General features: G+C 43.7%; 1 protein-coding gene across 1 annotated transcript; it reads left to right on the top strand.

Moving 5' to 3' along the window:
- The first annotated feature begins 3,162 nt into the window (after positions 1 to 3,162).
- On the top strand, positions 3,163 to 14,380 carry AGA (aspartylglucosaminidase). The gene is given in 13 exon segments (XM_030312087.1): positions 3,163 to 3,327; positions 5,151 to 5,304; positions 6,076 to 6,131; positions 6,134 to 6,166; positions 6,169 to 6,186; positions 6,885 to 6,893; positions 7,475 to 7,577; positions 9,277 to 9,343; positions 9,345 to 9,393; positions 10,352 to 10,427; positions 11,265 to 11,370; positions 12,094 to 12,229; positions 13,701 to 14,380. Coding segments are annotated over 13 exon segments (1,035 nt in total). The 5' UTR covers positions 3,163 to 3,200; the 3' UTR covers positions 13,802 to 14,380.
- Positions 14,381 to 27,149: the final 12,769 nt, after the last annotated feature.

The following is a 27,149-nucleotide window of genomic DNA, read 5'->3' as shown; positions in this document are numbered from 1 at the left end:
TCCAGAGCCCCAAAGGGATTATGGGGATTATAGGGCCCAGACAACCACGCTATCAAAAATAAGCAACGTCTGCCATGCGTGTTGCTAAAAACAAGGCAACGGATCTAAAAATGGAGTTGTTTATGCTAAGGCCTAGTCACCAAGACAAGACTTACAGTTTTGGCTCTCCCAGAAACAGAACCTTAAACCAGTCAATCAGGAATCTCATGATGAGCAGGTAATATGCTTGATGGTCCCCGGCCAACCCCCAAAAAGAAAGTAGTAACCTTGTAGGAATTAACCCACTGTTTGGACTACTGTAACTTCCTTGTTCCCATCTCGCTCTCCCTATAGAAGTCTTTCATTTTGGGCAGCTCCGTGGAGCTCCCTTCTATCTGCTAGATTGGATGCTGCCCGATTTGAATCCATTTTGCTCAAAGGAACTCTTGAATTTGTCAGTAGGCCTGTTTCTGTCTTAACAGTTCTGGGGCGGGAAGAGAGAACCCAGGGAGCAACAAGCAACCAGGTGAAGGTACCTGTGAGTCCCTGGAGCTCGCTGCTTTCCCGCTGCCTCTGGGGGTGCTGGCTGGGTCCTGCTGGGATCTGGGGGTGCTGGCTGGGTCCTGCTGGGATCTGGGGGTGCTCGCTGGGTCCTGCTGGGATCTGGGGGTGCTCGCTGGGTCCTGCTGGGATTGGCAGCATTTGCATTAGGAGCTTTCAGACTTCATGTTTCTTTTTCCCGCTCAGGTCTGACCTAGAAGCTGGATGGGTTCTGGCTTAAAAACCAGGATGGGTGCTCCTTAGAAACTGGGCCGGGTCCGACTCGGAAACCGGGCTAGGTGCTCCTTAGAAACCGGACCGCGTCTGAGTCGGAAACTGAGCCAGGTCCTAAACTGGCCGGAGTGCCGTGGGTCTGGCATAAGCCGGACCAGGTCCAGCGTGAGGTGAGGGTGAGTAAAATTTTAAGTCTCAACAAGCAGGTTAAACTTACCAAAACTAATCTTGAATTACAGTGGCCACCATGGAGAACTTTAAATCACTTTAGATAAACTTACCCATTTTAGGAAGTGCCCTAGAATAAAAGGGGTCTTGGTGAAACACTACCATAAGGCGGGGAGGAAAATTATTTTTCCTCCTCTACAGTTTCTGGGGACCAGGAGGAGACTTGTAGGACACCCCACTCCCTCTGCAGCCTACACACAGGATCCTGGGAAAACTGGCAGAAGCTGGCAAATGGCAAGAATTCTTACCAGGGTCAGCTCTCCCAGATCTCCATTTGGGTCGTCTGGTTGAGAGAGGAAGGTAAAAGTCCACTCTGTCCCTTCCTTTCCAAATTCAGATTGGCAGGCAAAAAACATTTGAAGAATTAGATCTTTGAATTGCGACACATGAATTTGCTTTTAGGTGCCCTCTGGCTGTCAATCCTTTCTCTCCCAGGGACAGCTGTTGCGTTTTTCTTTGTCTCATTTTGTGTCTGGAGAACTTGGCTTGGCACCTGTCAGGATTGGGCGCCCAGAAATATGGCCATGCAGAAATGCGGGTTGCACTCCATTTGTGCCTGTGGTGCTACTGATTGCTGTCGGCCCTCAGGAAAATTGTCTTTATTTCTTCCGGTTATCTTTGAGAGTGGCTCTGCTCTTGGTAGGGTAGGAACTTTTAAACCTTCTCTGAGGACGCCGCTTAAATGCAAAGGGTTGTTCCATACCTTCAGGGAGCATTTACGATTTGTCTCACCTGAAGCCTGACAAGATATTCAAAAGGATGCTTTTTAATGTCAGAAGGTGGCCAAATTGGAAATTGATAGAGTTTGATAAAAACTTTTTTAGGTGGGGCGCCTGGGTGGCTCAGTAGGTAAAGACTCTCGGTCTTGGCTCAGGTCACCATCTCACAGTTCGGTTCCTGGGTGTGCACCCTGCTTTGGGCTCTGTGCTGAGCCCCTTCCTCTCTCTCAGCCCCTCCCCCGCTCATGCTTGTAAGTGCCTGCAAGCCTTCTCTTTCTCACAAAATAAATAAACTGAAAAAAAAAATAACTTTTTAAGGCCTTGTCCCCTAAGCTAAAATGAAGCCACGTACCCAAAGGGAAAGATAAAACATTCTGAAGCCCTTGTAGAAGGATTTACTAAAACATTGCAAAGACACACAGCTCTAAAGCTAGAAGACAGGAATGCTTTGATTTCCATCTCAACCGAAAATATTCTCCCTGATATAAACATGCAAAGTGGCCGTAATAGATTTGAATGCGTGGGTCAGCCAAGTGACACCATTCGGGATGCAACCCAAGTCTTTGAGGAATTAAATACAGCTGTACCTGTCTTACAAATTAAGTCTTGACAAGAAATGCGGCTTCAGAAACAATTCAAAGGCCACCTATCCCTTTTATCAATCCCCCAAGCCTCCCCTATTAAAAAGATGTAAGTAAAACTTTACCAATGAACTTTTCAACAATATATTTTATATCACGTCTACTTAAAAATAGTTTTCAAAATCTTTACTATTTTCAGTTTCTCTTTTAACAATGGCAAGTCTCCATTCCACCTTTATTCAAACGTGCATTTAGCACTTAAAGGTGTCAGGCACAAGGTGGAAGACACTAGAAACGGGAGCCCTTCTTGCCCTGAACCCCGGGGAGGGTGCACTTCGGTGAACCCTCGTCTCCGCTTCTTCCGGCTCAGCGACTTATCATGACAGCACATCCTGCAAAGAGCTGTGGTTCTCAGCAAGCGTGATTCACCCCTACGCCATAGCCTCCGCAGATCTCTGAGGCCAGGGATCCTGGAATTTGGAAATTTGTCGACTTCAGCTTTTAATGTAAAGAATAAGGTTAAAGCCAGTGAAAATGTTCCCAGGGCCACGCAACCGCGGGCTGCGTAAATTTCATACTGATTTCTCAACACAGGACTCAGTCTGCCTTTACCAACGGGGACGGCAATCATTCGGTCAACTCGAAGAAAACACAAACCCCGGGGGACCTGGAGGGTCCCCGAGCACCGAGCCACAGCGCCCCGAGGCCAGGAACCTGGGGGTGCCGCGACTTCCGCGGCTTCGGCGGTCCCGCGGCGGCCAATATCGCGAGACCAGAGAGAGCCCTGACCGCGCCCCCGAGGGAGCCGCCGAGCCCGGCGGCGGGAGGCGGGAGGCGGGGCGCGGCCGATCACGAGTTCCGCGAGCGCGGCCCCGCGGGCTCAGCGGCCGCCTGGCCTCTCTCCGCCGGGCGCGCGGCCATGGCGCGGAAGTGGAGCCTTCTTCTGCTTCTAGTGCCGCTCCTGCTCGGCCCAGGCCTCGCGCGCAGCTCCAGCCCTCTGCCCCTGGTCCTCAACACTTGGCCCTTTAGGAACGCGACCGAAGCAGGTGCGCGGCGGCGGCCGGGGGCGGGGGCTGCGGCCGGCGGGCTGACCCCTGGGCGGGGACCGGAGCCTCACCTCCGGGCCTTCCTGCACCTCCTGCACCGCTGCGCCTCTTGCACTGGACCCTTACGGAGTCCTCCCTGCCCGCGGCCGCTTTTTACGTCCTCACTTCGCATTCCGCCTCTGTTCAGTCCCGCGCCCCCATGCTTTCCGCCCTGCTGCTGCCTGACCCGCAGCAGTTAGGGCCTTTCTGCTGGGACTCCTCCACGGGCGCCTACGCGGTCTTGCCTGACAGTCCATACTGCTGTCACGGGGAGGGGGGGGGGGCTGTCTCTTGTCTACTGTTTCTACTTCACCTTTCTAGCCCCTCGATCTCCCCATACCATGAGCTCAAGTGCAGCTTTGCAAACGGCTATTAATTTCCAATACAGACCCTTTTTACATTTACTTCCTGGTGTTCTGTGCTGACATTTCTGTATTTGCCACCTGCCGTAGAGTTTCAAATCATGGTTGGCCATTAAAATCATCTGTGGAACTTCCCGTGCCTGAGCCCTACCTCCTGAGATTTTGATTTAACTGCTGGCAACAAGACAATTGTTTTGTTTCCTTTAAGCTTTCTAAGTGATTTTGATTGCAGCTAAGATGGAGAACCACTAAGCTATCACCTCTTTTCGCGATTTATGCTCTTAATGCCCAGTCTGCGTGAGGTGCCTATCTACTGTGCTTTCATCAACCTGTCCCTGCCATGAACTTGTCATTTATTCATTGGATGCATATGTTTGCCTCATTCATTCCAAGACCTACTACCCAAGAGTAATTTCCGACTCCTTTCCCCCCGTCTGAGGCTGCTGGTACAACTCACTGGGGCAGAAGTGGCTCCAGAGCCTTGGCGGACATAAGTTTGGGTGTTAGAGGCAGTGCATTGATTCAGAAAAGGCGGAAACAGGCTGTGAGAAAGAAATTCCCGGCCTTGAAGCCATGATGAGAGAAAAAGTGCAGTGGCCAGCGCAGGGGACATATAAAGGTTCTCTGTAGTGAAAGGGGAACTTCTTGAAATACACTTTCCAATTCTGTGGGTCCAGTAGTTAATGCTTAAAAATGACCCATAGTAGCGCCTTCCCTTCAAAGAGTTCTGTTTTTATTAGTAAGACATTGACCACCAAAGATCTCCCCCACCCCTTGCCAAGGTACGGGGCTCCAGAGAACAAAGCAGTGCCCAAATGGCTTTCGAATCCTGTTCAAGTTGTGTGACCTTGAACAAATTCCTTAACCTGTCTGGGTCTGTTTGCTCCGACTTAAAATGAGGAGACTAATTGTACAGTACTTACCTGAAAAGCTATTGTGCAGATTAAATGGATTAAACGCTGTGAAGCCCACATTGTAATTATTTGCTGTTAGGAAGTGGTTATTGAGACTTGCCATGATTGATGTTACCTTAATAAAAGTCCTCGTTGTGTATATTTTTAATAATCTCATGATACAGAAGAAATTTATAAGCCCGTGATTTAATGAACTTTCAATTTAACTGCCTTTTAGTGGCTTCAATTATAAAATTGAAGGAGAGAAGACATTCCTTACACAGCATAGAAATATTAGTAGGTAAAAAATAAAAAACCCTCACTTTACATCAAGTGTTTAAATTCTTCACAGTAAATAGTTGCATTATACAATTTATCACTCATTTACTTAATAAAGTAAAATTCTGTTTAAGGGTAGACATGAAAATATTTTTTTAGATGAGTGCTCAAAACATTTCTGGTTTGTTGCATTTGGCATTGGAAAAAAAAATCAATATATAAACCAGCACTCCTGGGATTTGATTAACAGCGTGGAGGACGTTAGCATCTGGAGGCTCTCCCTTGGATGCAGTTGAGCAGGGCTGTGCTGTGTGTGAGAGGGAACAGTGTGACGGTACCGTGGGCTTTGGAGGGAGTCCTGATGAACTTGGAGAGACCACACTAGATGCCATGATCATGGACGGGTAAGAAATCTTCACCCATGTTGAGTCACACTGATCAGTCTCTACTGATCTACTTGCTTCTACTGAGAGCAAGACGACGAATATGTAAGTTTCATCATGTCAGAACCCCTAGCTTATGTACCCCCCGCTTTCCAAACACAGTTAAGAGAAAGTCATTAGAATATAGAAATTTCACATGGATGCAGTAGTCTCCTTAGAACACATAGAATCCCACACTACAGAAATACGTCTCTAGATGTGGTAAACATCACTTAACTGACTTCTATGTACGGTGTGGTTTGCATGACCTGAGCCTTAAAACTCTTTAGAAGCCATGTTAAAAGTCGGGGCCGGGGTGGGGGGGGGGCGCACCTGAGCGGCTCAGTCATGTTTGAGTGTCTCCTTTGGCTCAGGTCATAATCTTGCATTTTGTGAGTTCTAGCCCCACATGGGGTTGGGGCTGTCAGTGCAGATCCCGCTTTGGATCCTCTGTCCCCCTCGCTCTCTGCCCCTCCCCCGCGTCCACTATCTCAAAAGTAACAACAACAAAAAAGCTAGGAGGGAACTTTGAATTGTGGTGCTGTTGGAGTGTGCTGTAGGTGATTTGGTATTTGTTCCTTAATTTATCTGATCATGGGAATTTGTATGCATTTCATGGATGCGGTATCATCTTTACGTTAAGACAGTGGAGTTTATCCTACAAAGCTGTTGCTTGGAGTAAATCAATGTAGTTTTTATCTGTGAACCTGAGAAAGTACTTTAATAAATCTTACTGTGCTTCTTTTCTTGCAGCACTACAATGAACGTAGGAGCAGTGGGAGGTCTCAGACGAATTAAAAACGCTATTGGTGTGCACGGAAAGTTCTGGAACATACAGCACACACCTTCTAGTGGGAGAGTCAGGTATATTTTAGCTACACTGGAACTTTATCTAGTCCTTTGTCTATAGTCCTCACTGTGAAAATATAAAATAGTAGATAAAAGCCAACGCAAGGTCAAATTCTAGCTGTTTGCTTAACATCTATTTACCATCAGATAAGTTACTTCTAAATTCACACTTTCTTCATCTGTAAAATAGGGTTTTAAAAATTAGTTCATTATCTATGGGGAGATAATTGCTGGATGGAAATATAAGTCAACATCATTTCTCCTCCTGAACTAGTTGCACAGAGCGCAGAGCATTATTAACATCAAAAGATGGGCACAGCGTATTTTTGTCCCTTGCTTGAACGTGTTCCAAGTTATATGCCAAAAATCATACCATGATCTATAATCAAATATACTTAAAAATTTTTTAAACATTTTTTTAAGTTTATTTTTATTTATTTGATGAGATATAGAGAGCAAGTAGGGGAGGGGCAGAGAGAAAGGGAGACAGAATCCAAAGAGGTTCCACGCTGTCAGCACAGTGCCGACGTGGGGCTCAAACTCATGCACTGTGAGATCATGACTTGAGCTGAAATCAAGAGTCAGATGCTTAACCAACTGAGCCACCCAGGCACCCCCAAAATACTTTTTTAATATATTTTTTTAATGTTTATTTTGAGGAGGGGAGGGAGGGTCAGAGAGAGAGGAGACACAGAATCCGAAGCAGGCTCCAGCCCTGAGCTGTCAGCACAGAGCTGGACATGGGGCTCGAACTCATGGACTGTGAGATCATGACCTGAGCCAAAGTCAGATGCTTAACTGACTGAACCACTCAGGTGCCCCCCAAAATCCGGTTTTTAATGTTGTATTAGCTAATAACTCCAGTAGGCGTCCTTCAATTGTGCCGAAATCCAGAATTAAAACTGCCTGACAAACAAAAAGGCTGTTTGTACTCATGCATAGAATCCAGTTGGCCCCTTGTGTGGGGTCTCAACACTGGGTATGGCGCCCTGGTTAGAACAGTAAGATTCTGTGTCGGTGAGCAGGGTGCTTTCCCTTTTGTGATGTACAGGAAGGGGGATCGTGAAGGGGGTGGAACAGAGAGCTGTCACCATACGCACTCCAGGGTCTCAAAAAGATCAGTTGAAACTGCCTTAACACCGTTCCCGTCTGAATATTGCTCTGAAAGTCTTTGTGCGACCCAGGATGGTATACCCACTTAAGAGACCGCTACCTGAGAACACTCCACGTACATGTGTTTTGTTTAGAAAACCGTGCTTAACTAATGTACATTTCCTTCTCTTCCTAATCTCCAGCCACCAAGTTGCTGAGAGTATGGGCTTTATCAGTGAGGATTTATCTACCAATACTTCCCGAGCCCTTCATTCAGATTGGCTTGCTCGGAATTGCCAGCCAATTACTGGAGGGTATGTAGACATAATTCTTACAAGCAGATCATTAGAAAATACTCAGTGACATCCTGTCTGCCCTCTGTTGCCTAAGGTGCTGGTTATCACCGTGGCTGCACTTTAGAAACAATGACTGAAGGTGACTCTCTGGGCATGGATGTTCATGAACGTCCTTAGCTGCTTCTCATGCACATCTCTGGTGGAAAACTCCTGGTTCCTTGCAGTAGCTTTCAAACTGACGGGTGTGCCGCAGGAAGAGGGGGGTGTCCTCAGTCAGACCTGCTCTGCTTGTATTTCCTTGTGACAGAAGGTTCCAAGTCTAAAAAAAAATCAGTTTGGAAATCATTCATCTAGAATATGTCTTACATTTTGTCTATGTGGAGTATACCCCTTATCTTACCCTTATTTGACTGGATCTATACTATTTGGTGTCTAGTGTGTTACTTGCCGGGATAATTTATCCTTAAATCACTGGGACTTTGAGCATAAATCAGGTTCTGTTTGCCATCCAGAACCCTTCTGTGGACTGCCTTGGTCTCATCTGTTTCTTCCCCCAAATCCTAATTACGTTGAGTAACTCAGGAGTCTCTGGGCTTAGTTAGCATCTAAAAGCGGCAAATGGGGCGCCTGGGTGGGCGAAGTCGGTTAAGCGACCGACTTCGGCCAGGTCACGATCTCGCGGTCCGTGAGTTCGCGCCCCGCGTCGGGCTCTGGGCTGATGGCTCAGAGCCTGGAGCCTGTTTCCGATTCTGTGTCTCCCTCTCTCTCTGCCCCTCCCCCGTTCATGCTCTGTCTCTCTCTGTCCCAAAAATAAATAAACGTTGAAAAAAAAAAAAATCAAATAAATAAATAAATAAATAAATAAATAAATAAATAAATAAATGCGGCAAATGGATAAAACCAGGTCAGGGGAGGCACTAAGTGTGCTAATGAGGAAGACATAGGTAGTAGGTTTCTTGAGCAAATACTAATCCACAATACAACCTAAATTAATGGATTTGGATGATTTTCTTGTGTCTTGTGATCCACAGAGGAATCTACAACTTAGAATATGTTCACACAACGTAGCTTTGAAATAAAGAAGCATTTGGGTTTTTTTTTTATTTAAAGTTTAATTTATTTATTTGAGAGAGAGAAAGAGAGAGAGAACCCTAAGCAAGCTCCACACTATCAGCATGGAGCTGGATGCAGGGCTTGATCTCACGACCCTGAGATCGTGACCGAAGCTGGAATCAGAGTCAGATGCTTAATTAACCGTCTGAGCTGCCGGGAGCCCCAGAAATAAGGTTTTTAAAATAGATTTTCCTTTAAATCTCAGAATTCTTCATTGGCCAGGGAACAGATTCTGAAATGTAAAGGTAGGGCTGTGTACCTGATTCCTTTGAGGATTAAGATCTAATAAAAAAAAAAAAAATCTTCATTTGTATCTGCCACTGTGCTGAGAACTTTAGCCATAGAGAGAGAAAAATCAGGGATCGCTTCCAGACATAGATGTCTATTATTCTACGTTATGTAATTCTGAGATAAGACTAGGTAGTAAATAGAATTATATCTATCTGTTCACATAAGACTCAGCTAATCTTTGGTTTTTAATTCATAGCTTTCTGTTACCAGACATCCTTTTGGTTTCTTGCTCATGTTTAGTCATTGTATGGAACTGCTTGCCAATTTCTAAAATGAACTTTCCTAAAAAATAAAACTTAAATCTTGTTTGCAGAATGTTGTGCCAGAGTGCTTCAAAATACTGTGGACCTTACAAACCACCTAGTATCTTAAAGCAAGATGGTCCCTACCTATAAAGAAACAGGAGATAATTACAGTCATGATACAATTGGTAATTGCCTTTTATATAACTTTTATGGTTAAAGTTTCAGCCATTTTTTTTTTAAATTTTACTTTAGAGAGAGAGAGCTGGGGAGGAGGCAGAGGGATAGAGATAAAGAATTTAAAAAAAAAAAAAAAAAAGAATTTAAGCAGGCCCCACACTCAGCTCGGAGCCCAATGCAGGTCTCGATCCCACGACCCTGGGCTCATGACCTGAGCTGAAATCAAGAGTTGGAGGCTTACCTGACGAGCCCCTAAGGTGCCCCAAAGTTTGGCCATTTTTAATTGCCTTCCTGTAGTTCTTAACTCTTTATCCCCTATTTACAGTGCCAGATGGTGATTTTAAACTGTTTTAACTGCTAAATAAGCGTGCACACACATTCTTTCATCACATCTATTACATTTTGGTAAATTACTTCTATACAGGGCTCCTAAAATCTAGTGATTATCCACTTGTAGATATTTAAATCTTTATTTGATATTTGGTGGGTTTTTTTTGTAGTTTTTATTTATTCATTTACTTAAGTAATCTCTTTACCCAACATGGGGCTCGAAATCAGGACCTTTGGATCAAGAGTCACATGTTCTTCCGACTGAGCCAGTCAGGTGCCCCTATTTGATGTGTAGTTAGTTCTTTAATAATTTTATGTTGTTTGCCATATCTGAGCTATAATGTTGAAAATTTCCCTTATTCTATATCAGTGATTTTTTTTGGAATTACCTTTGAAAGGTAACTGAGTAACTTGAAGAGTAAGGATATGGAAAGTCTACCAAATGATGCTGACACTGGGTTCTGAAACAGTACAAATGACACAGCCAGTATAAGTTTCAGTATTCCTGAGCTTCCTATTTTCTTCTACCTGAAATTAATGAATGAGGATATTTATATTACCAACAGTTCAATTATTTCTTTATACTTGAGGTAAAACCTCAGAGTGATGCAATGATTTTTTTTTTTTAACTTCTAGGCATGGTTGTAGTCCATAAGATGGGGCGTACTGCTGCTGGTACCTCTACAAATGGTATAAAATTCAAAATACATGGGTTAGTGTTTCGAAAAGAACAGATCTCGCAAATATGTATTGAGTGTAAACCAATATGTGCAAGGTGCTAATGGGAGATGCAAAACATAAAGCACAACCCTACCCTCACAGCTGAGATAAGTAAATGTGAACGAAAATAAATTAGTACGTGCCAAGTGCCACAGGAGTGGGCGTCACAGCTAGCGATGCGGAGCTCAGGGAGGGAGTGGTGCCTGAGTAAGCCGGGCAGCAGTTGGGGAGACCAGCAGAGAGATTCTGGGGACTGAGCCTGAGCCTCAGGAGGGGAAGGGAGCTTGAGTAGTACACGCTCGAGTTCAGGGCTCCCCCTGGAGGGGAGAGAAATAGCATGAATGTCGGGTACCTGGGAGGAGGACCGGAGCCAGATTTCAGAGAGTCCTGAGTCACTTTAAAGATTTCTGGATTTTGTTTTAAAATAGCAGAAAAACACTGAAGGTTTATTACAAGGAAAAACCTTGGTAAAATTTTGGCACATCAGATAGAAAGCAGGAGTAGATTATAGGTGAGGAAAACCAGTTTGAACCTATTGAGATAATCCAGAAATCTGATGATAAAGGATAGTAATATTGAACAGTCACTGTAAATCTGTGCCGTCCTGATATATAACCAACTGGTATCCAATTCTTACATAATTCGTTTATGGAAACCTAGCTGAAAAACTAATGAAATCTTTGATCTGTGTGTTCTGATGAAGAATTACTTAAAACGACCCTGAGTGGCGAATTAGAAACATCCCCCATTGTGGAAAACCTCCCATAAACAGTGTGTGGATTCACTCTTGGTCTCCTGTCCTAAATCACTGTGCTGTGCCCTCACACAGTCGAGTCGGAGATTCACCGATACCTGGAGCTGGTGCCTATGCCGATGATACCGCAGGAGCAGCCGCGGCCACTGGGGATGGGGACATCCTGATGCGCTTTCTACCAAGTGTGAGTCCTCACGTCTCTGACCCTTGGAGATCCTTAGGGGAGATGTTGTCTGTCAGACAGAAAGTGATGGTTTGTGCCACGCAGTCTGATTTTGTGGGTACCAGCCCTGCTTGGAAATCCTACCTCCACACTCTCCACCTATCATTTTTGATGATAATTTAAATTAAGTAATCATTGTCCTCTGAAATAGAATATTTCTTGCTTTACTTCACAGATGAGAACACTTATGATGCATTTAAATAATTTATGCAAGGCCACTGAGTAAAGGAAGGGTGATAATTGGCGATAAAAGCGGGGAAGTCAGTCACGGTGTGCAATTAATTACTGAAAGATGATCATTACGACTGGATGTTTTGCACATGCCCAGTACTTCCCCCACTGATTGTAGCCCCGTTTCCTGTTTAAATAGAACCTCTCTTCTTTTCTTTTTTTTTTTTTTTTTTTTTTATCACTTCTGGCTGTTGTTACTGGGTAGCAGTTACTCAGCCAGAGCCGAAGATAATAGTCCTCATCTGAAATTGAGGGACAGATTAGCTGAAAAGACAGACATGGGGTCAAGGTTTACTTCCTTTCGTGTTGATGCTTTCACAGGTGCTACCAACTTCTCTGTATGTATTTCATCACACATGTGACAGCTCGGATGGTTTTAGGTGTCTTAACTTCGCGTTAACACCCTTGGACTTTGTTCTGTGATGCTTAAGTTTCGCCTCTGTTTAAACCAGCTACCAGGCTGTAGAGTATATGAGAGGAGGAGAAGATCCGACCGTAGCTTGCCGGAAAGTGGTTTCAAGAATTCAGAAGTATTTTCCAAACTTCTTTGGGGCTGTGATATGTGCCAACGTGACCGGAAGTTATGGTAAGTTTTATGTGGAATTCGTATTTGTGTGAACTTGTAAATGTTGTTGCAAACATACGCTAAAAAATACTCTGGTGTATTTTTGCTGCAATACAATGGAAACAGGGACCGTATTGGGCAGGCACCAGGTAAATGTTAATTGTTGATCCGTCAAGACCCCCAGAGTCCTTAAATATACCTAAACCCCCCCTTTGGTTGACTACTAGTGGTTATGACCTACTCTTTGGCTCTTAATTCTTATCTTTGACATTGGTCCTACGTCAGGTTTAGCTTCAGCTCTAGTACATGCTGAGATGGGCTAACTCTAGTCAGATGCTTTTATTAATTCGAGGTCGATAGGGACAAATTATCTTCCCTGCTTCTTTTCCATTCATTATATTAATGTCTCAGTCATTTAGACCTTCTTGGGGCTCCAAGATACAAAATGTATTACTAATTAGTAAACCAAAGAAGTTGGCAGAATTATTGTTGCACAGCATTTGAGGCATGTCCTTTGCTTCATTAACTTTCTATATGAGCCTATCAGCGTTTCAAAGTGTTTCAAGATCAACCACTGCTGCTTCTCATTAGTGCATTTTCAGATGGGGAAGAGATACAGCTTACTGATCAATATAACTTATTAGGTTAGGCTGCTTATTATTGTTCTTTGATCTTTTCCTTCCCACAGTTCTGTATTTGAAAAACTTGTTTGAGGAATTCCTTATTCTTTTTTAAGTGCTGAGATACCAAAGTCAATAGATGTTATGGGGGGGCGCGGGAGAAGGCTTTACATTTAAAGTAAGTCGGTTTGATTGATTCGGTGTTAAGAAAGAAACCGTAGAAGGCTCAGAGTTGGATTTAACAAGATGTAAAAATGACAATTATATAATGGTAGATGAATTTAAAATTGACTCGTTCCTTAAATTATTGGCATTAGAAGAGGCCCCTGCAAGGTGTTTGCGGGGGGGGGGGGGGGTGGCGGGGAAGAAGCCCCCTATTGCCATAGGGGTGTGTGGCTGGTAGGGCAGCAGGGAACCGCGTCAGTGAGGCTAACTGGATTAGACACAGAGTGTCTTAACAAAGAGCTCGTCTCGCTTTGCGTGGGAGTAGGAAAGTAGGAAAGAGCAGGGAGAAAGGGGAGGGGAGGATTAGGAATGGATCATGGTCACGTCCTAGTGGCTAGGGAAATAAAATGTGAAGCCCTTGCCTAAAAAAAATTATTTTTTGCCAAGAAAAGGATATGAAAACAAAGTAGTGGTAGCAATGACCGCGTGCGTGCCTAGAGTCCCAGATCAGCCTGTATTCTGAGGTTCAAAGAGATGGCCTTCTCTCACGGACCGCCAGCTAGTCCGTGCACAAAGCATGCTTCTGCGTGGCTCTGTTCACATTGGGTTCACCACCGCCACCGGCAAGGCGAGGAAGCTACGTGTGTATTGGCCGTACTCACGAGCGTTCTGTTTACCCGGATAACTTTCTCTCTTCTTGGCCCCAGGTGCCGCTTGCGGTAAACTTGCAACCTTTACTCAGTTTAGTTTCATGGTTTATAATTCTCTAAAAACTCAGCCGAGTGAAGAAAAAGTAGACTGCATCTAATCCTTCTCGTCTGTCAACATCTCTGTTGAAAGAAGAAAGAAACAAAGGCTGAAGAGATCACGCACCGTCCTCATCTCACGTGCCTGGTGTATCCTACCTTCTGTGTGTAAGAGAAGCGCAAAAATAAACGTGCGCTGAATTAGCACTTGCGGTTTCTACATCAGAAACGTTTTTGATGATCTTTTAATCTAAGCTTTGTATATGCCCTGAACATGAATGTGTGTGTGTGTGTGTGTGTGTGTGTGTATTTTCTGTATGTTTAAATTTTAAGTGATACTTGGATTTCTGCTCAGTGTTTCAAGACATTGCAACTTTGGGGATTAATTTCCATAGTGACATATTGAGGCCAAAAGGACTAATGGGTGTTTGGATACTTACAGTAATTAGAATACCCAAGTTTTTAGACCCTAAGAACAACCTAACAATGAATCACAGCATGATTAGTCCTGATTCACTTTCATTACCTTACAGTGATGGGTCTCTTATCACCGATTATCAGTTTTACATAATGCTCCCTACTGACTGGAAGAGGAAACAATGCTGTTAATAATAAAGTTGATTTTTGCATGTATTCGAAAATATTGGGCAGTCTTCTGATGAGCAACTGTGTTAATTTTTTTTTCTTTTTCTTTTCCTTTCCCCCCTCTGATGGAGTTCTTAGCGTGTGAAGTTTTTTCTCCAGAAAAATCTCTGATCTTTTAGCTACTGATATCTAGTATGATAATTTGTTCTGAACATGTTTTCTGGCACTTGATTGATACTGTGGTGTTACGAATCTCATGTGTAGAGGTTGGTGATGGCACTTAGAAACAGGCCATGGAGCACCTGGGTATCTCGGATGAGCATCTGACTGTGGCTCAGGTCATCATCTCACAGTTCGTGAGTTCGAACCCCACGTCGGGCTCTCTGCTGACAGCTCACAGCCTGGAGCCTGCTTCGGATTCAGTGTCTCCCTCTCTTGCTACCCCTCGCCTGCTTGCTCTCTCTTTCTCTCTCTCAAAAATAAACAACAACAACAACAAAAGAAATAGGCACTAAAATGGCGTCTAGCTTGGTATTGTTTTCGTCAGCATTCAGTCAACTATCTGACAACAAGAGAGGTGCACACATGCCTTTCTAGCATCATCTTTTCCTTCAAAATCATCATCTTTTACATCGGGAGTCATTCTTAAACCTGTATGTACAATATTCTTCTCAAAGCGTAGTATATCTGCTCTGATCTTTTTCTGTACTCATCGTAATATGCAGTGTTCTTTATAACTTACTTAGGGCTAGAAACCTATAGTTTTCAGAATGCTTTCAGGTCACTTGTTCTCAGACCTGGCCTGTATAATTGCCTGGAGAACCTCTTCACAAACACCCTCAGCTCGAGCTGTGAGAACCTAACGGCATCTTGAACCGATCTGCCTTGAGGACCTGTGTGTGACCCGAAGACTTCTGGAACAGAGTTCCCCCCCCCCCCCCCCGCCAATACACACACACACACACACACACACACACACTTTTTTTTGTACAGTCACACCTTAAAGTACATCCTTGGGGCAAAACATCCTTGATATGCTCTGGAGATGGGACCACGATGCTTAAACATTTCCTTCTGGGTGATTCCCCCAGCCACTAGGGCTGTAAAAAGCAGTTTTACAGGAGGTGGGGTTGTGAACCTCTGCTTATCTTGCAGCTTCCCAAGATACGCGTCTGTCCCTAAGTCCCTTCAATAAACCATTTCTTGTCAAGCTGGACTTGGCAGCCTTTTTCTTCGGTCTTATGGTGGCTTTGGCCTTTGGAGGTCATTCTGCAAATACCTCCTTTTCATGGGACACTAGCCCACCAAATCAGAGTCTTTACAAATGAAAGTCTGAAATCTGGAATTAGCAGCGACTAATGGGAACTTGTAAACTAAGAGTGAAATAATCCTACAGCTTTACACTCACAGACCAGAAGAGAAAATCTTAACTTTTGACGGTTCTCATGAGGTATGGGGATTTGTGTAAACCTGACACTGAGCCTTGGAACAGGGAAAGGATGCCAGATTCAAACTTGCAGAATGTTTATGTTAAGGTGGGACCCCTGTTTTGTGTGGTGGCTATCTGTTCACATTTTAGGCAGCCAGGTGCTACCAGCAGAAAAATGGGAAGTCTTGGGGCGCCTGGGTGGCTCAGTCAGTTAAGCATCTGACTTCAGCTCAGGTCATGATCTCGCGGTCCGTGACTTCGAGCCCCGTGTCGGGCTCTGGGCTGACCGCTCAGAGCCTGGAGCCTGTTTCAGATTCTGTGTCTCCCTCTCTCTCTGACCCTCCCCCATTCATACTCTGTCTCTCTCTGTCTCAAAAATAAATAACCGTTAAAAAAAAATTAAAAAAAAAAAGAAAAATGGGAAGTCTTTATGACCTATCATTCCCCAGCAAATTAGGAGTTTAGCTGATAAAAACAACCCACTTATGTTTTTAAAAAGTATTTTTTCGGGGCACCTGGGTGGCTCAGTTGGTTGAGGGTCTGACTTGGGCTCAGATCATGATCTCATGGTTTGTGAGTTCAAGCCCCATGTCAGGCTCTGCACAGAGCCCGCCTCGGATCCTCTGTCTCCCTCTCTCTCTGCACCTGCCACCATTCTCTCTCTCTCTCTCTCTCTCTCTCTCTCTCTCTCTGTCTCAGAGATAAATATTAAAAAAAAATATATTTACTCTTTCACTTTTCTTCTTCCTGATGGAAATAATTTCCCTGTATATCTCATGTAGAAAGACAAATAGAATTAGCTTTGGAAATACTATTTTTAGGTTCTAGATTTGAATACCGTATTATTTCAATGCTGCAGATGTGTTCTCTTTTCTTTTGAAAAGTTAGAAATGCTTTGTTGTCCCTGGTGATGTGCACAGAGGGAGCTCACCTCTTTGATGATGAGCTTCTGGTTAGCAGCGTTCCCTGGGGTTCGCAGGGAAGACACGTGGGAAACTAGTGCAATAGCACAGTGTGAAGAGAGAATCGTGAGCCAATCATAAATGGAACTTAGAACTGGTGAAACTTGGTGAAAGCGAGAAAGTGTGTGGGACGGCAACCCTGGAAACGTTCATCATGACCTAACTTTTTATGGCAAACAGTAGTCGGGGGTTTGCATCACATCTATCCTGGCTGTGCCTCTGTGTAGGTGCGAGGCTATCAGGTGCTTGGGGTCAAGGTAAGATCAGACTGCAACACTTTCCTCTCCATTCTGCCAGGTTGGCTTTTTGTTTTTGTTTTGTCTTTGACCCCACAGAAAATGTTCTATTCCTTGCCTATTACTGTCTATTTCTACTTAGGAGAAAATAAATTGTCCTAGCACACACACGGTTAGTCACCTTGAAGTGTTTCTGAGAACCTAAACGCTGCCACTTGGATTTCGTTAGTCAGGTTTTCTATACTGTGTGGACACAAAGAGTTACACACACCCTTCCCACCACCTCATTCTGTTCCTGCCTCTTCCGCTCTTGACTTTCAGCTTTCCTTTCCTGTAAGGTTTCTAACATAACAAAGGAGTTTCCTGGGCTTTAACTGGGGCATTATCAGCTCAGTTTAAAAACAGCCATCAGAAAAACAAAGCATTGTGGTGTCAACAGTCTCAAAGTTTCTTGATTGTTACCCTAGGTGAACAAGACTCAGCTGTTTGGTATTTTTTAGCACAACAGGTAAAGAGGAAAACCTTAGCCACAACTAGGTAATAAAGATGTTGGTAATTGCATCTTCATTTATTTACTTTGATTAATCCCTGGAATATTTTTTTTTTTTAAATAATGGGGCAGCAGGGGCACCAGGGTGGCTCAGTTGGTTACACATCCAACTAGATTTCAGCTCAGGTCATGATCTCACCTGTAAGATGGAGCCCATGTGGGATCTGCTTCAGATTCTCTCTCTGTCCCTCCCACCTCGCACTCATTATAGATAGATAGATAGATAGATAGATAGATAGATATAGAAAGACAGACAGAAATAAGCCTTTGTGACTGTGAACCAGAACAAACTACCTTCTTCTGACTGATATGTAAAATATGCCTAAGTAGTTGAAAAGTTTTATGGAGGTTATTAAACTTACTACAAATGAACTGTTTAAAAGACAAAAGGAGTTAAAAAAAACCAGACAGAAAATACCTAGAAAGATATCAGTTAGAAATTAATCAAGAAGTTAAAGGCATTGCTGGGGAGGAAGGTTATGGATGGCTTTGTTAAGAATTCCCTTATGTGTTTAAGAAGCCTATATGTGTAGTTTGGTTCCAACTATGACATTCTAGAAAAGACACAAGGATGGGAACGGTAAAAAAGATCAGTGGTTGTCAGGGATTAGGGAGGAGGGTGGGGTGAACAGGCTGAACAAAGGATTTTCAGGGCAGTAAGACTACTCCGCATGATACTACAGTGGTGGACACGGGTCACTGTGCATTTGTCCAAACCTACAGGACATAGAACACCAAGTGTGACCCTCATGGAAACTACTGGACTTTGGGTGACAGAGGTGTAACAAATGTCCCATCCTGCTGCAAATGTTGACGGTAATAGGGAAAGATGGGACGAAATAGGCTGAGAGGGAAAGGTCAGGACCTGAGGTCCCAGGGTGGGGAAAAACACCTAGGTTGGAACAACGCTGGGAGGGTCTGACCACAGCAAACCCCCCAGGTGTAAGGTTCCTCTTGAGAATGTAACAGACACCACCCACTGCCCCACAGGTTCTCCTCAGGAATTTGACAGAAGACCTGATTAAAAATAAGTAGTGGACCACAGAACACATGGCCCCACAAGGAATGATATGGCCATAGACCAGCCCCCATACAATGGAATCGAGCCAGTCAGGAATGGGCAACCCAGCCCCTAGCACCGACAAGCCAATAGGGGTAGAACCTGAGAAGGAAAGAGAGGGAAGGGAGGGGGGTGCTGACCTTAGAAAACCAGGACTTGCCTAGACTTGTGAGTACTCACCTTCAAAGCCCCCGCTTTGTAAAGAGAACGTTCCTACTCTTCTTCCTTTCTGATCCTGTACTCTAATAGTGTCCACCTCCTCATTCTTCAAAGCAGAGAAACAACGAACCCCAGGTGTTGGGGTGAAACATCGAGCAACGGTAGGGGAAGCCAGGCCTGTGTGGGGAAAGGGCTGTTAACAGAACTTTGTGTACTTTCTGCTCAGTTTTGCTGCGAACCTAAAACTGCTATAAAAAATTGAAGTCTGAAAGGAAACAAAATGCAAATACTGTTTTTAGTAACAAGGAAGAAAGCTCAAGTTTTGAAGGTCTTGAATGTGACTATGGGCTGGAGTCTTATATAATAATAGTCTGCATTGGGGCTCTCGCGGGTGGGGGGGCTCTGTTGGTGAAGCATCCGACTTCAGCTCAGGTCATGATCTCGCAGTTCGTGGGTTGGAGCCCCACACTGGGCTCTGTGCCGACAGCTCAGAGCCTGGAGCCTGCTTCAGATTCTGTGTCTGCCTCTCTGCCCCTGCCCTGCTGGTGTTCCGTCTCTGTCTCTCAAAAAAATAAATAAATAAATAAATGTTAAGAAAAACTTTTTTAAAAACATTAAAAAATAGATAAATAGGGGCGCCTGGGTGGCGCAGTCGGTTAAGCATCCGACTTCAGCCAGGTCACGATCTCGCGGTCCGCGAGTTCGAGCCCCGCGTCAGGCTCTGGGCTGATGGCTCAGAGCCTGGAGCCTGTTTCCGATTCTGTGTCTCCCTCTCTCTCTGCCCCTCCCCCGTTCATGCTCTGTCTCTCTCTGTCCCAAAAATAAATAAACGTTGAAAAAAAATTAAAAAAAAAAAAAAAGATAAATAAATAATAGCCTGCATTGATTCAGCATTGAACAATACTGAACAATTTTATGTGTGGTGTCGTTTTATTCTACCAAAAACTGATTAAGGAAGATAATACGAGTATTCTGAGTTTTGATATTTTACATGCACTGACTACAACCCTCTCAGGCAGGCATAGCGCTGGCTTCTGTTCTGGACTATTCTTTTCAATGTTTCTAAAGCAAAACCTTGATTGAGACAGTGTCCCTTTCCCAGGCAAGGGGCAGTTTGCCTGCTGTCCAGCATAATAAAAAGAATCTCTCTCTTTTTTTTTTTTTTTTAAGGCAAATGTTAGGCAGATTTGCTTGCAACCTCCTTATAAAAACGTGGGTTTCCTGAGCTTGAGTTTCCTCGGTTGTGATGCAGGCTTACTGTGTGCTGTGCCCACCCGAGCCCACTGCTCTGTACCCTCACCGGACCTAGGAGGGACCTGAATAGGAAGATCATGCTGTTTGCTGTGCTGTATAAGCAAGCAAGTCCTTTGTCTCTGACCCAGTATCTCTTGTCTTCTGCCAGCTTCCATGAAATTAGCAGGCTACCTTGTTATCCGTCAAGTAGGATGAGATCTCCAATTCCACAATTCTTGGCACTCTGTCAACAGTTATTAGTAGGAAATCCCTTATTTTGTTATTATTCCCTGTCTGTTGTCTATTTGAGGTAAATGATTATAGACCTGCAGTTAAGTTGAAGGACAAGGAATGTAGTTTCACAAATGCAGACTCTAAAGAATTGTTTTACAAAGGCCAAAGACAACCGTCTGAAGCTGTTCACGCAAAAAATGTTAAAGTGGTTGTGATAAAATTTCAAAAAGATTCCTTATTCTATTCAGGAATCCCATCTGAAACCCTAGATATTATCATTTCTTTAAATGAAATAATCAAATTCTACTCAGGGATCTCGTCTACAACCCTAGATATTATCATTTTTTTAAAGAAAACAATCAAAGGGATGGTAACTAATATAATTCAAATTATAACAAGGCATACAACTAAATAACACATACCAAATAATGGATAGATAAATGATACTTCAAGAGTCCTTCCCTGTTAAAATTGTTATAGATCTTGAAGTACTCTTCTAGGATACTGACCTAAAGTTGCTAGAAATATACATGTACACTATATACACACAAACAAAAAAAACGTGTCTATTTCCAACACCAGCATTTACTCAAGTGATTGCTTTTGGTTTCAGAAGGCAAATAGGCATAATGTATTTTAATTGAGATATTATACAGAGTATAATATACTTTTCAAGCCCATCATTTTTCCTTGTTGAACTCCTTTTTAAAGTGTCATTACATCTGATGCTTGGTGATTGAATTTGGAGCTATGGACATAATTGAAGTCATTTAGTATCTTAACAGTTTCATTAAATTCATTTGAATAAAAACTGGTGACATATAAATATATATCTTAATTGGATGCTAATTATGAAGATAAATTAAGACCTATTTATGTCATTTTACTGGCATTTTTAAAAAAGAATCCTAGACCTTTGAAAAAGCTTCCAAAAAGACATATTTAAAATTTTTACTTGTTTTCTTGACTATTATGCTGTTTATGATTACTCAGTATAATTCCAACCCCTGTCTTAAGAAGTTAAAATGAGATAACGAGGTCTACAAAAAAATATAATTGCTTCTGGCTCATATGTGCCATATGATGTTTCCTACCCAACCCAGGCTCAGCCAGCAATGTGCCAATGGAGTGCACACCCATTTGAAGAAAAAAATAATCAAAATAAAAAATGAATATAATGGGGGACACCTGGGTGGCTCAGTCAGTTACACATCCGACTTCAGCTCAGGTCCATGAGTTTGAGCCCTGCGTTGGGTTCTGTGCTGAGAGCTCAGAGCCTGGAGCCTGCTTTGGATTCTAGGTCTCCCTCTCTCTGCCCCTCCCCTACTCATGCTCTGTCTCTCAAAAATTAATAAATGTTAAAAAAGATTTTTTTTAAGTAAATGGATAGAATGGAACTTAAAGCTGCCACGATCAAACTTATTTGCTTCTGAGTTAAAGGGACAGGAAGTTATTTATAGTTCTAATGCATGGACCGTGCACGAAAAAATGGGTCAACGGATTTGAACTTGGGACCTTTCTATGCTGCATTAGATGTGCCTGCTCATTTATTTTCTTTAATTAAAATGTGGTTCCTATAATGTGGATGGTGACATAATATTTATGAGAAAATCAGATCTAAGCGTGGATGTAGAAAAACAGAGTCCCTTCCAATTGCTAGCAATCTATCTCTATTTTTTTCTAACTTAGGTAAAACCCTTCACCACCATCAGTGTCAAAATACTTTCCACTCCTAAGTAAAACCAAAATCATTTGCCTTCCTCTTTTGTTCTGCTCATTGTAATTAAGGCCAAATGAAAATTAAACCAAAGATGAGTTCAGAATAAAAGTAATATCAGACAATCGAAGCTCCCTCAATTCAGTTCTAGTGAGGCTAAAGCAATATATTGGATCCCACTTTTACCAGTGGGGCCAACTGTTCGATCATTAATACCTTGCAATCAGCCATGGTGGGAGCAGGCATACCACACCTGTCAGCAAACACTACTATTAGGACTTGTTTTTCCCTCTGGAGAAACTGTTTACTAGCACACCATTGGCCAGAAGCATTTTGAGATCCTGTAGCATATGCAGCACGCGCGCGTGCGCACACACACACACACACACACCCCATCTTAGAAGAACTCTGGAACCGGATTGTTTGCGTTCATACTCTGCCTCTATCACTTATTAGCTGCAGGCTGTTGAGCAATTAACTTACCTTCTTTGCGCCTGTAAAAAGGGAACGAGGACAATAATAGTAACTACCTCACAGGACCGTTTTGGGGGACTCGTCGAAAGTATTTAGTGCCACACGCAGAAGGTGCTCAGTAAATGTTGGCTGGGATTATCATTGTTACCCAGACCGGAGCAAGAAATTAGATTCTGAAGAGTATCTTTGGGCAAGTGTATCTGATAGAGGTCACGTAGTCTCACCGGCCACCATTTGTGTCCTACTGGGCTCCTTACACCCTGATTCCCTTGTCCTCCATATGCTGCTAGAAACTGCACGAACACACAGGTGTGGCGCCAGCTCCCTGCCTGGGACAGCCAAGATGGCACTCACGCACACCTGCACACTTCCCTTCCTCGTCCCCACTGCATCCTCCCTACAGGTAAAGAAACCGGAGCAGGAAGCGCCTCAACGAAATGTGTTCCTGAGCCCGCTTACTCAACGTGTGAAATTTCGCTTACGGGTGACTGGTTTATTTCTCAATTGCTGCCTGGTATTCAAAGACTGGCTTCTCATACCCCCTTCATGTTTAAGACCTTTTCAGGAGCTTACAAGTCAAGATGCTCATTTCCTCTCCCTCTACTACTTTGAAATGACTTTAAAAAGGAAGAGGAAGAGAAGGAAGCCCACAGTATCAAAGGAAACGCAAGGGGACAAGTGGAAGAGGTTTTGGAAATTTGGAAGACGGAAGAGCGATGTCAAAAGATGTAGAGTGAAGGAGGTTATACGCAGATGTGGTGTAGAAGGACTGGCGTGCTCCCAAAACTCTGAAAAGAGGAAGAAATCAGAAATGTCAGGAACGACAGCGCACCCGCGAAATATAGAGTTAAAAACAAGCGGACCTACATAGACCCCTCGCAAGCTCCCTGCCACGCGCACACACACCCCATTCCCAGCCTGCCAAGCAGGGCAGAATAAAAGGAAGCCTCGTTTAAAAGGGAGTAGGAGGCCACAAGGCCGATGCCTTAGGCTTACCTCTGCTGCCCTCTGATCTGCCTCCCCACATAACGATGGAATTACGCAAGCACTGTTGTTGATTTTCAGCTATTAGAATCATTTAAGCCTTAGCTTTTCCTTCCACAACACCACACACACACACACACACACACACACACACACACCCTACACACCTTGAATGAACGTGTGCGCAGAACTAGAGAAGCTAGTGTTAGGGTTGGAATCATCATGTCAACTTCTGGAACCACACACAATTTTAATATGGTTAAAGATTAGACTAACTGCATACTTGCGTACATGGGTAACAGTACGATTGAATAGAAATAACAGAAGATGGGCGATGGAAAGGGGAAGAAAGATCAAATAAAGGGGAGGGAGATGAACAGTCTCATCTCACAAAGCAGAAAATCGGAACACTGTCGGTAGGAAATTAAACAAGAAACAAAGGCATAAATGTTTATAAGTAACCAAGAAAGAAGCTATAATATGACTGCAGTGATTTAAGTACAGTGAGAGATACAAAACCTGCATCATCTAAACTTGATCAATCATAGAAGAGGCAGAAATATCACTCCCCCTTAATGACGTGGAAGTAACCACCACTGGGTGTGGAAATAGGACAAAGGAAGATCACGGATGCTTCCATGATAAGCCTTCCCCTGCTAGAATCTTTAAAAAGTATTTCTATTCAGCTCTAGCTCTCTCTCTGTCTTTTTGATAATATATGAGAGCTCATTAGAGTTCACTTTGTAAATATAAAACATGGTTTGCAGGATTCTAGTTTTAAAAATGAAATACACGAATGAGATCCCCAAGTCGATCTCCCATATTTTGGAGATGAAGAGTCTGAGCTTAAGAGAGAAGTGAGTCATAATTCAGAGAGAAGGCCACATAGCTAGTCAGTGTCAGGCACATGTCACCTGTCTCTACCTCTGACATCCAGGCTTATCCTGCAACCGCTACAGTTAATTTTGCTCTTCGGGAATCAGGTATTTCATTTCTTTCCCCTTCTTCAGCAGTATCAGTAAATTATAAGGTTCGCAAATTCTAAATCAGATATGACACCAGATAACCTCCAATATCTTCACGAGATTCTTAAGAAATTAGATCCCAGGTAAAGTGATAACCCCAAGTGTCCACATTCTCTTAACAAATTATGCTGTTCGGTCAATATTCCATGTTCTTGGTGGGTTACTAGGGAATATAGTTCAGGCCACCGTAACGAAAAACCCTAGAATGGGTGGCTTAAACAACAAGCGCCTGTTTCTCATTTCCGGAAGGTGGGAAGTTCCAGGAGACGGTGCCCGCAGATCCAGGATCTGGTGATGCCCCGCCCCCTGGTTTCCAGATGGCAGGCTTCCTGCTGTCCTCTCACAGGGAGGACAGAAGAGTAGAACCACGCTCTCTTGTGACTCTTTTATGGGTATTAGCACCTTAATTAACTGAGTGGAACCTTCACAATCTCATCTAATCCTGGTTACTTCCACAAGGTTCAACTTCCCAATTCCATTAAATTGGGGACTGGATTTCAACACACGAATTGTAACAGGAGGAGGACACATTCGGTTCATAACACTAAGCTTCTAAAACTTTAATTTGTATACAAAATTACAGACATGGAAAATAAATTCACTCAATCTCTGATTCTGATATTTGGAGGCACAGAGGACAAGTCTATATTTTGAATTGTGATTAGAGAACCTAAAGCCACTTACTAGGGATTATTACCCTTGGGGTAATTAAATACACACACACACACACACACACACACACACACACACCCATCTTGTAAGATAATTTGTTTGAATTATCTGGCATCCTTGGCAGTTTAAAGTAATATGCAAAAAAAAAAAAAAAAAAAAGAAAAAGAAAAAAACTCATGATACTATTTACCTGTTTACCTCTTCTGCTAGATCTGGTTCATTTTATAAAAACATTTTTTAAATATTTATTTATTTTGAAAGAGAGAGAGCGCGCGCCCGTACGCGCAAGCGGGGGAGGGTCTGAGAAAGAGGATCCCAAGCAGGCCCCACGCCCAGCACGTAGCCCAACTCAGGCTCAATCCCAGTGAGACCACAACCAGAGCCGACATCAAGAGTTGGACACTCAGTTGACTGAGCCACCTAAGCACCCGTCATTTTATAAAAACATTTAAGTAGATACTGCCGCCTCGGGGGCCTCGTTTATCCAGATGTTGGTGCTGGAAGTGAATAAAGAGCGGAAACACCAGAGACACATAATCATCTGATCTTTTACAACTACAGGGAGATCCTCCACCATCACACCACCCCTAATTCCCTAGAGGATCCTACCTGTTCTCAGAGGAATTAATCATCAAAAGAAGATGCAAACAGCGTTGTTTAGCGAGATCCAAACTCGACTAAGCTGTAGAGGAGTTTAGGCTGAATCAGCCTTTCTGAATTAATTAGAATCTCTCCTGGTTTGGCCTGGAAACCAACCTACACCGCCATGGTGATCCTGGCTTCAAAGGTCTCCATGGGGTTGGTTGAGGCCTTTGCTGATTCTGCATGGCAGCCCAGTCCTGCCTCCTTCCTTGCCCTTCCGGGAGCTGCGCAGGGCTGCCTTCTGGGTCTGGACACACGCTCTCCGTGTGTTGGCACCCACCCGGGTCTGCTTATTCCTTCACATTACCTGCCCCGCCACGGACATTTGCACTTGTGATCCCCACCGTGGAGGAACCGTAATGGTCTCCTTCCATTACTTGTCTCTCAGGCTCTGAACCGCTATACTTGAGCTACACTAAAAAAGCGTCAACTGAAAGTCAGAAAACACAAAGGCTCGACTCCAGAATTCCATACAGAAGGGAAGGACAGCAATGGAACTGAAAAGGGGGCTCCGGCTGTTCTCCTGAGTTGCAGAGCGAATACATGTGCATTTTTATGGGTCTACCTTGGTGGGGGCTGATGGGTAATAGGGGGGGTGCCTTTCAAACCATCGTTTGGCATTGAGACCTGTTCAAACTCAGCTCTGCCATGATCTAGTTATGTGTTCCTAGGCTTTTAATGTCTAAGCCTTAGGTTTCCACAACAGAACTCGTGAGGTAAACTAGAGGCTGGCTACTCTGAGTACAGCCCCCAACCAAACACCATCGGCATGATCTGGGAGCTTCTGAAAAAATGCAGGATCTCAGGTCTCACCCAAGGCCCAGGGGCTCAGAACCTGCATTTTCACAAGACCCTCAGCTGACTTATGTGCACATCAGCATCTGAGCGAGATATGCCACGTTCCCTCCCTGATGAATCAGCCTCGTGAATTTGAGAAAACACAACGCTGGGATTTGAGCGCCTGAAATTGGAACTCTTTTTCTGCTACCACAGTATCTATGTGCCATTGGAGAAACGACTTGACTTCTTCGCATCTGTCAAATTAGGGATATTACTACATGTTTTACGAGGCTGATGCGGTGACTATAAATTATGAAGCACCCTACCACGATGCCTGGCGTACAACAGGAATTGAACACATTTTAATTCTCCCTCCTTGCTGGCTCTCTCCCGCAGAACCAATATTTTATGAATCTGCGGATCTTATTTCCTGCCACAGACTCCTATCCTAGCGCCTTTGCCCCCAACTGAAAAAGAAACTAAAGTATCAAATCTTGCAAAAGTCACGCAAAATTCTAAAAGCTAACAGTTACCAGGTGGCGGCGAGTGGAAGAGTGGAATGAACCGAGGCCTTCATATGCAATACCTCTTAGGCATAAACTAGCTTCTCCCTCTACTGCTGTCAGTGCAGCTAAGAGACAATCAAGCTAACATTTTTGTTTGTCAAA

Source organism: Lynx canadensis, chromosome B1 (assembly GCF_007474595.2).
Source record: "Lynx canadensis isolate LIC74 chromosome B1, mLynCan4.pri.v2, whole genome shotgun sequence".
Classification (NCBI taxonomy): Eukaryota; Metazoa; Chordata; class Mammalia; order Carnivora; family Felidae; genus Lynx; species Lynx canadensis.
The sequence above is the reverse complement of the archived record's forward strand: the minus strand, read 5'-3'. Positions and strand labels throughout refer to the sequence as shown.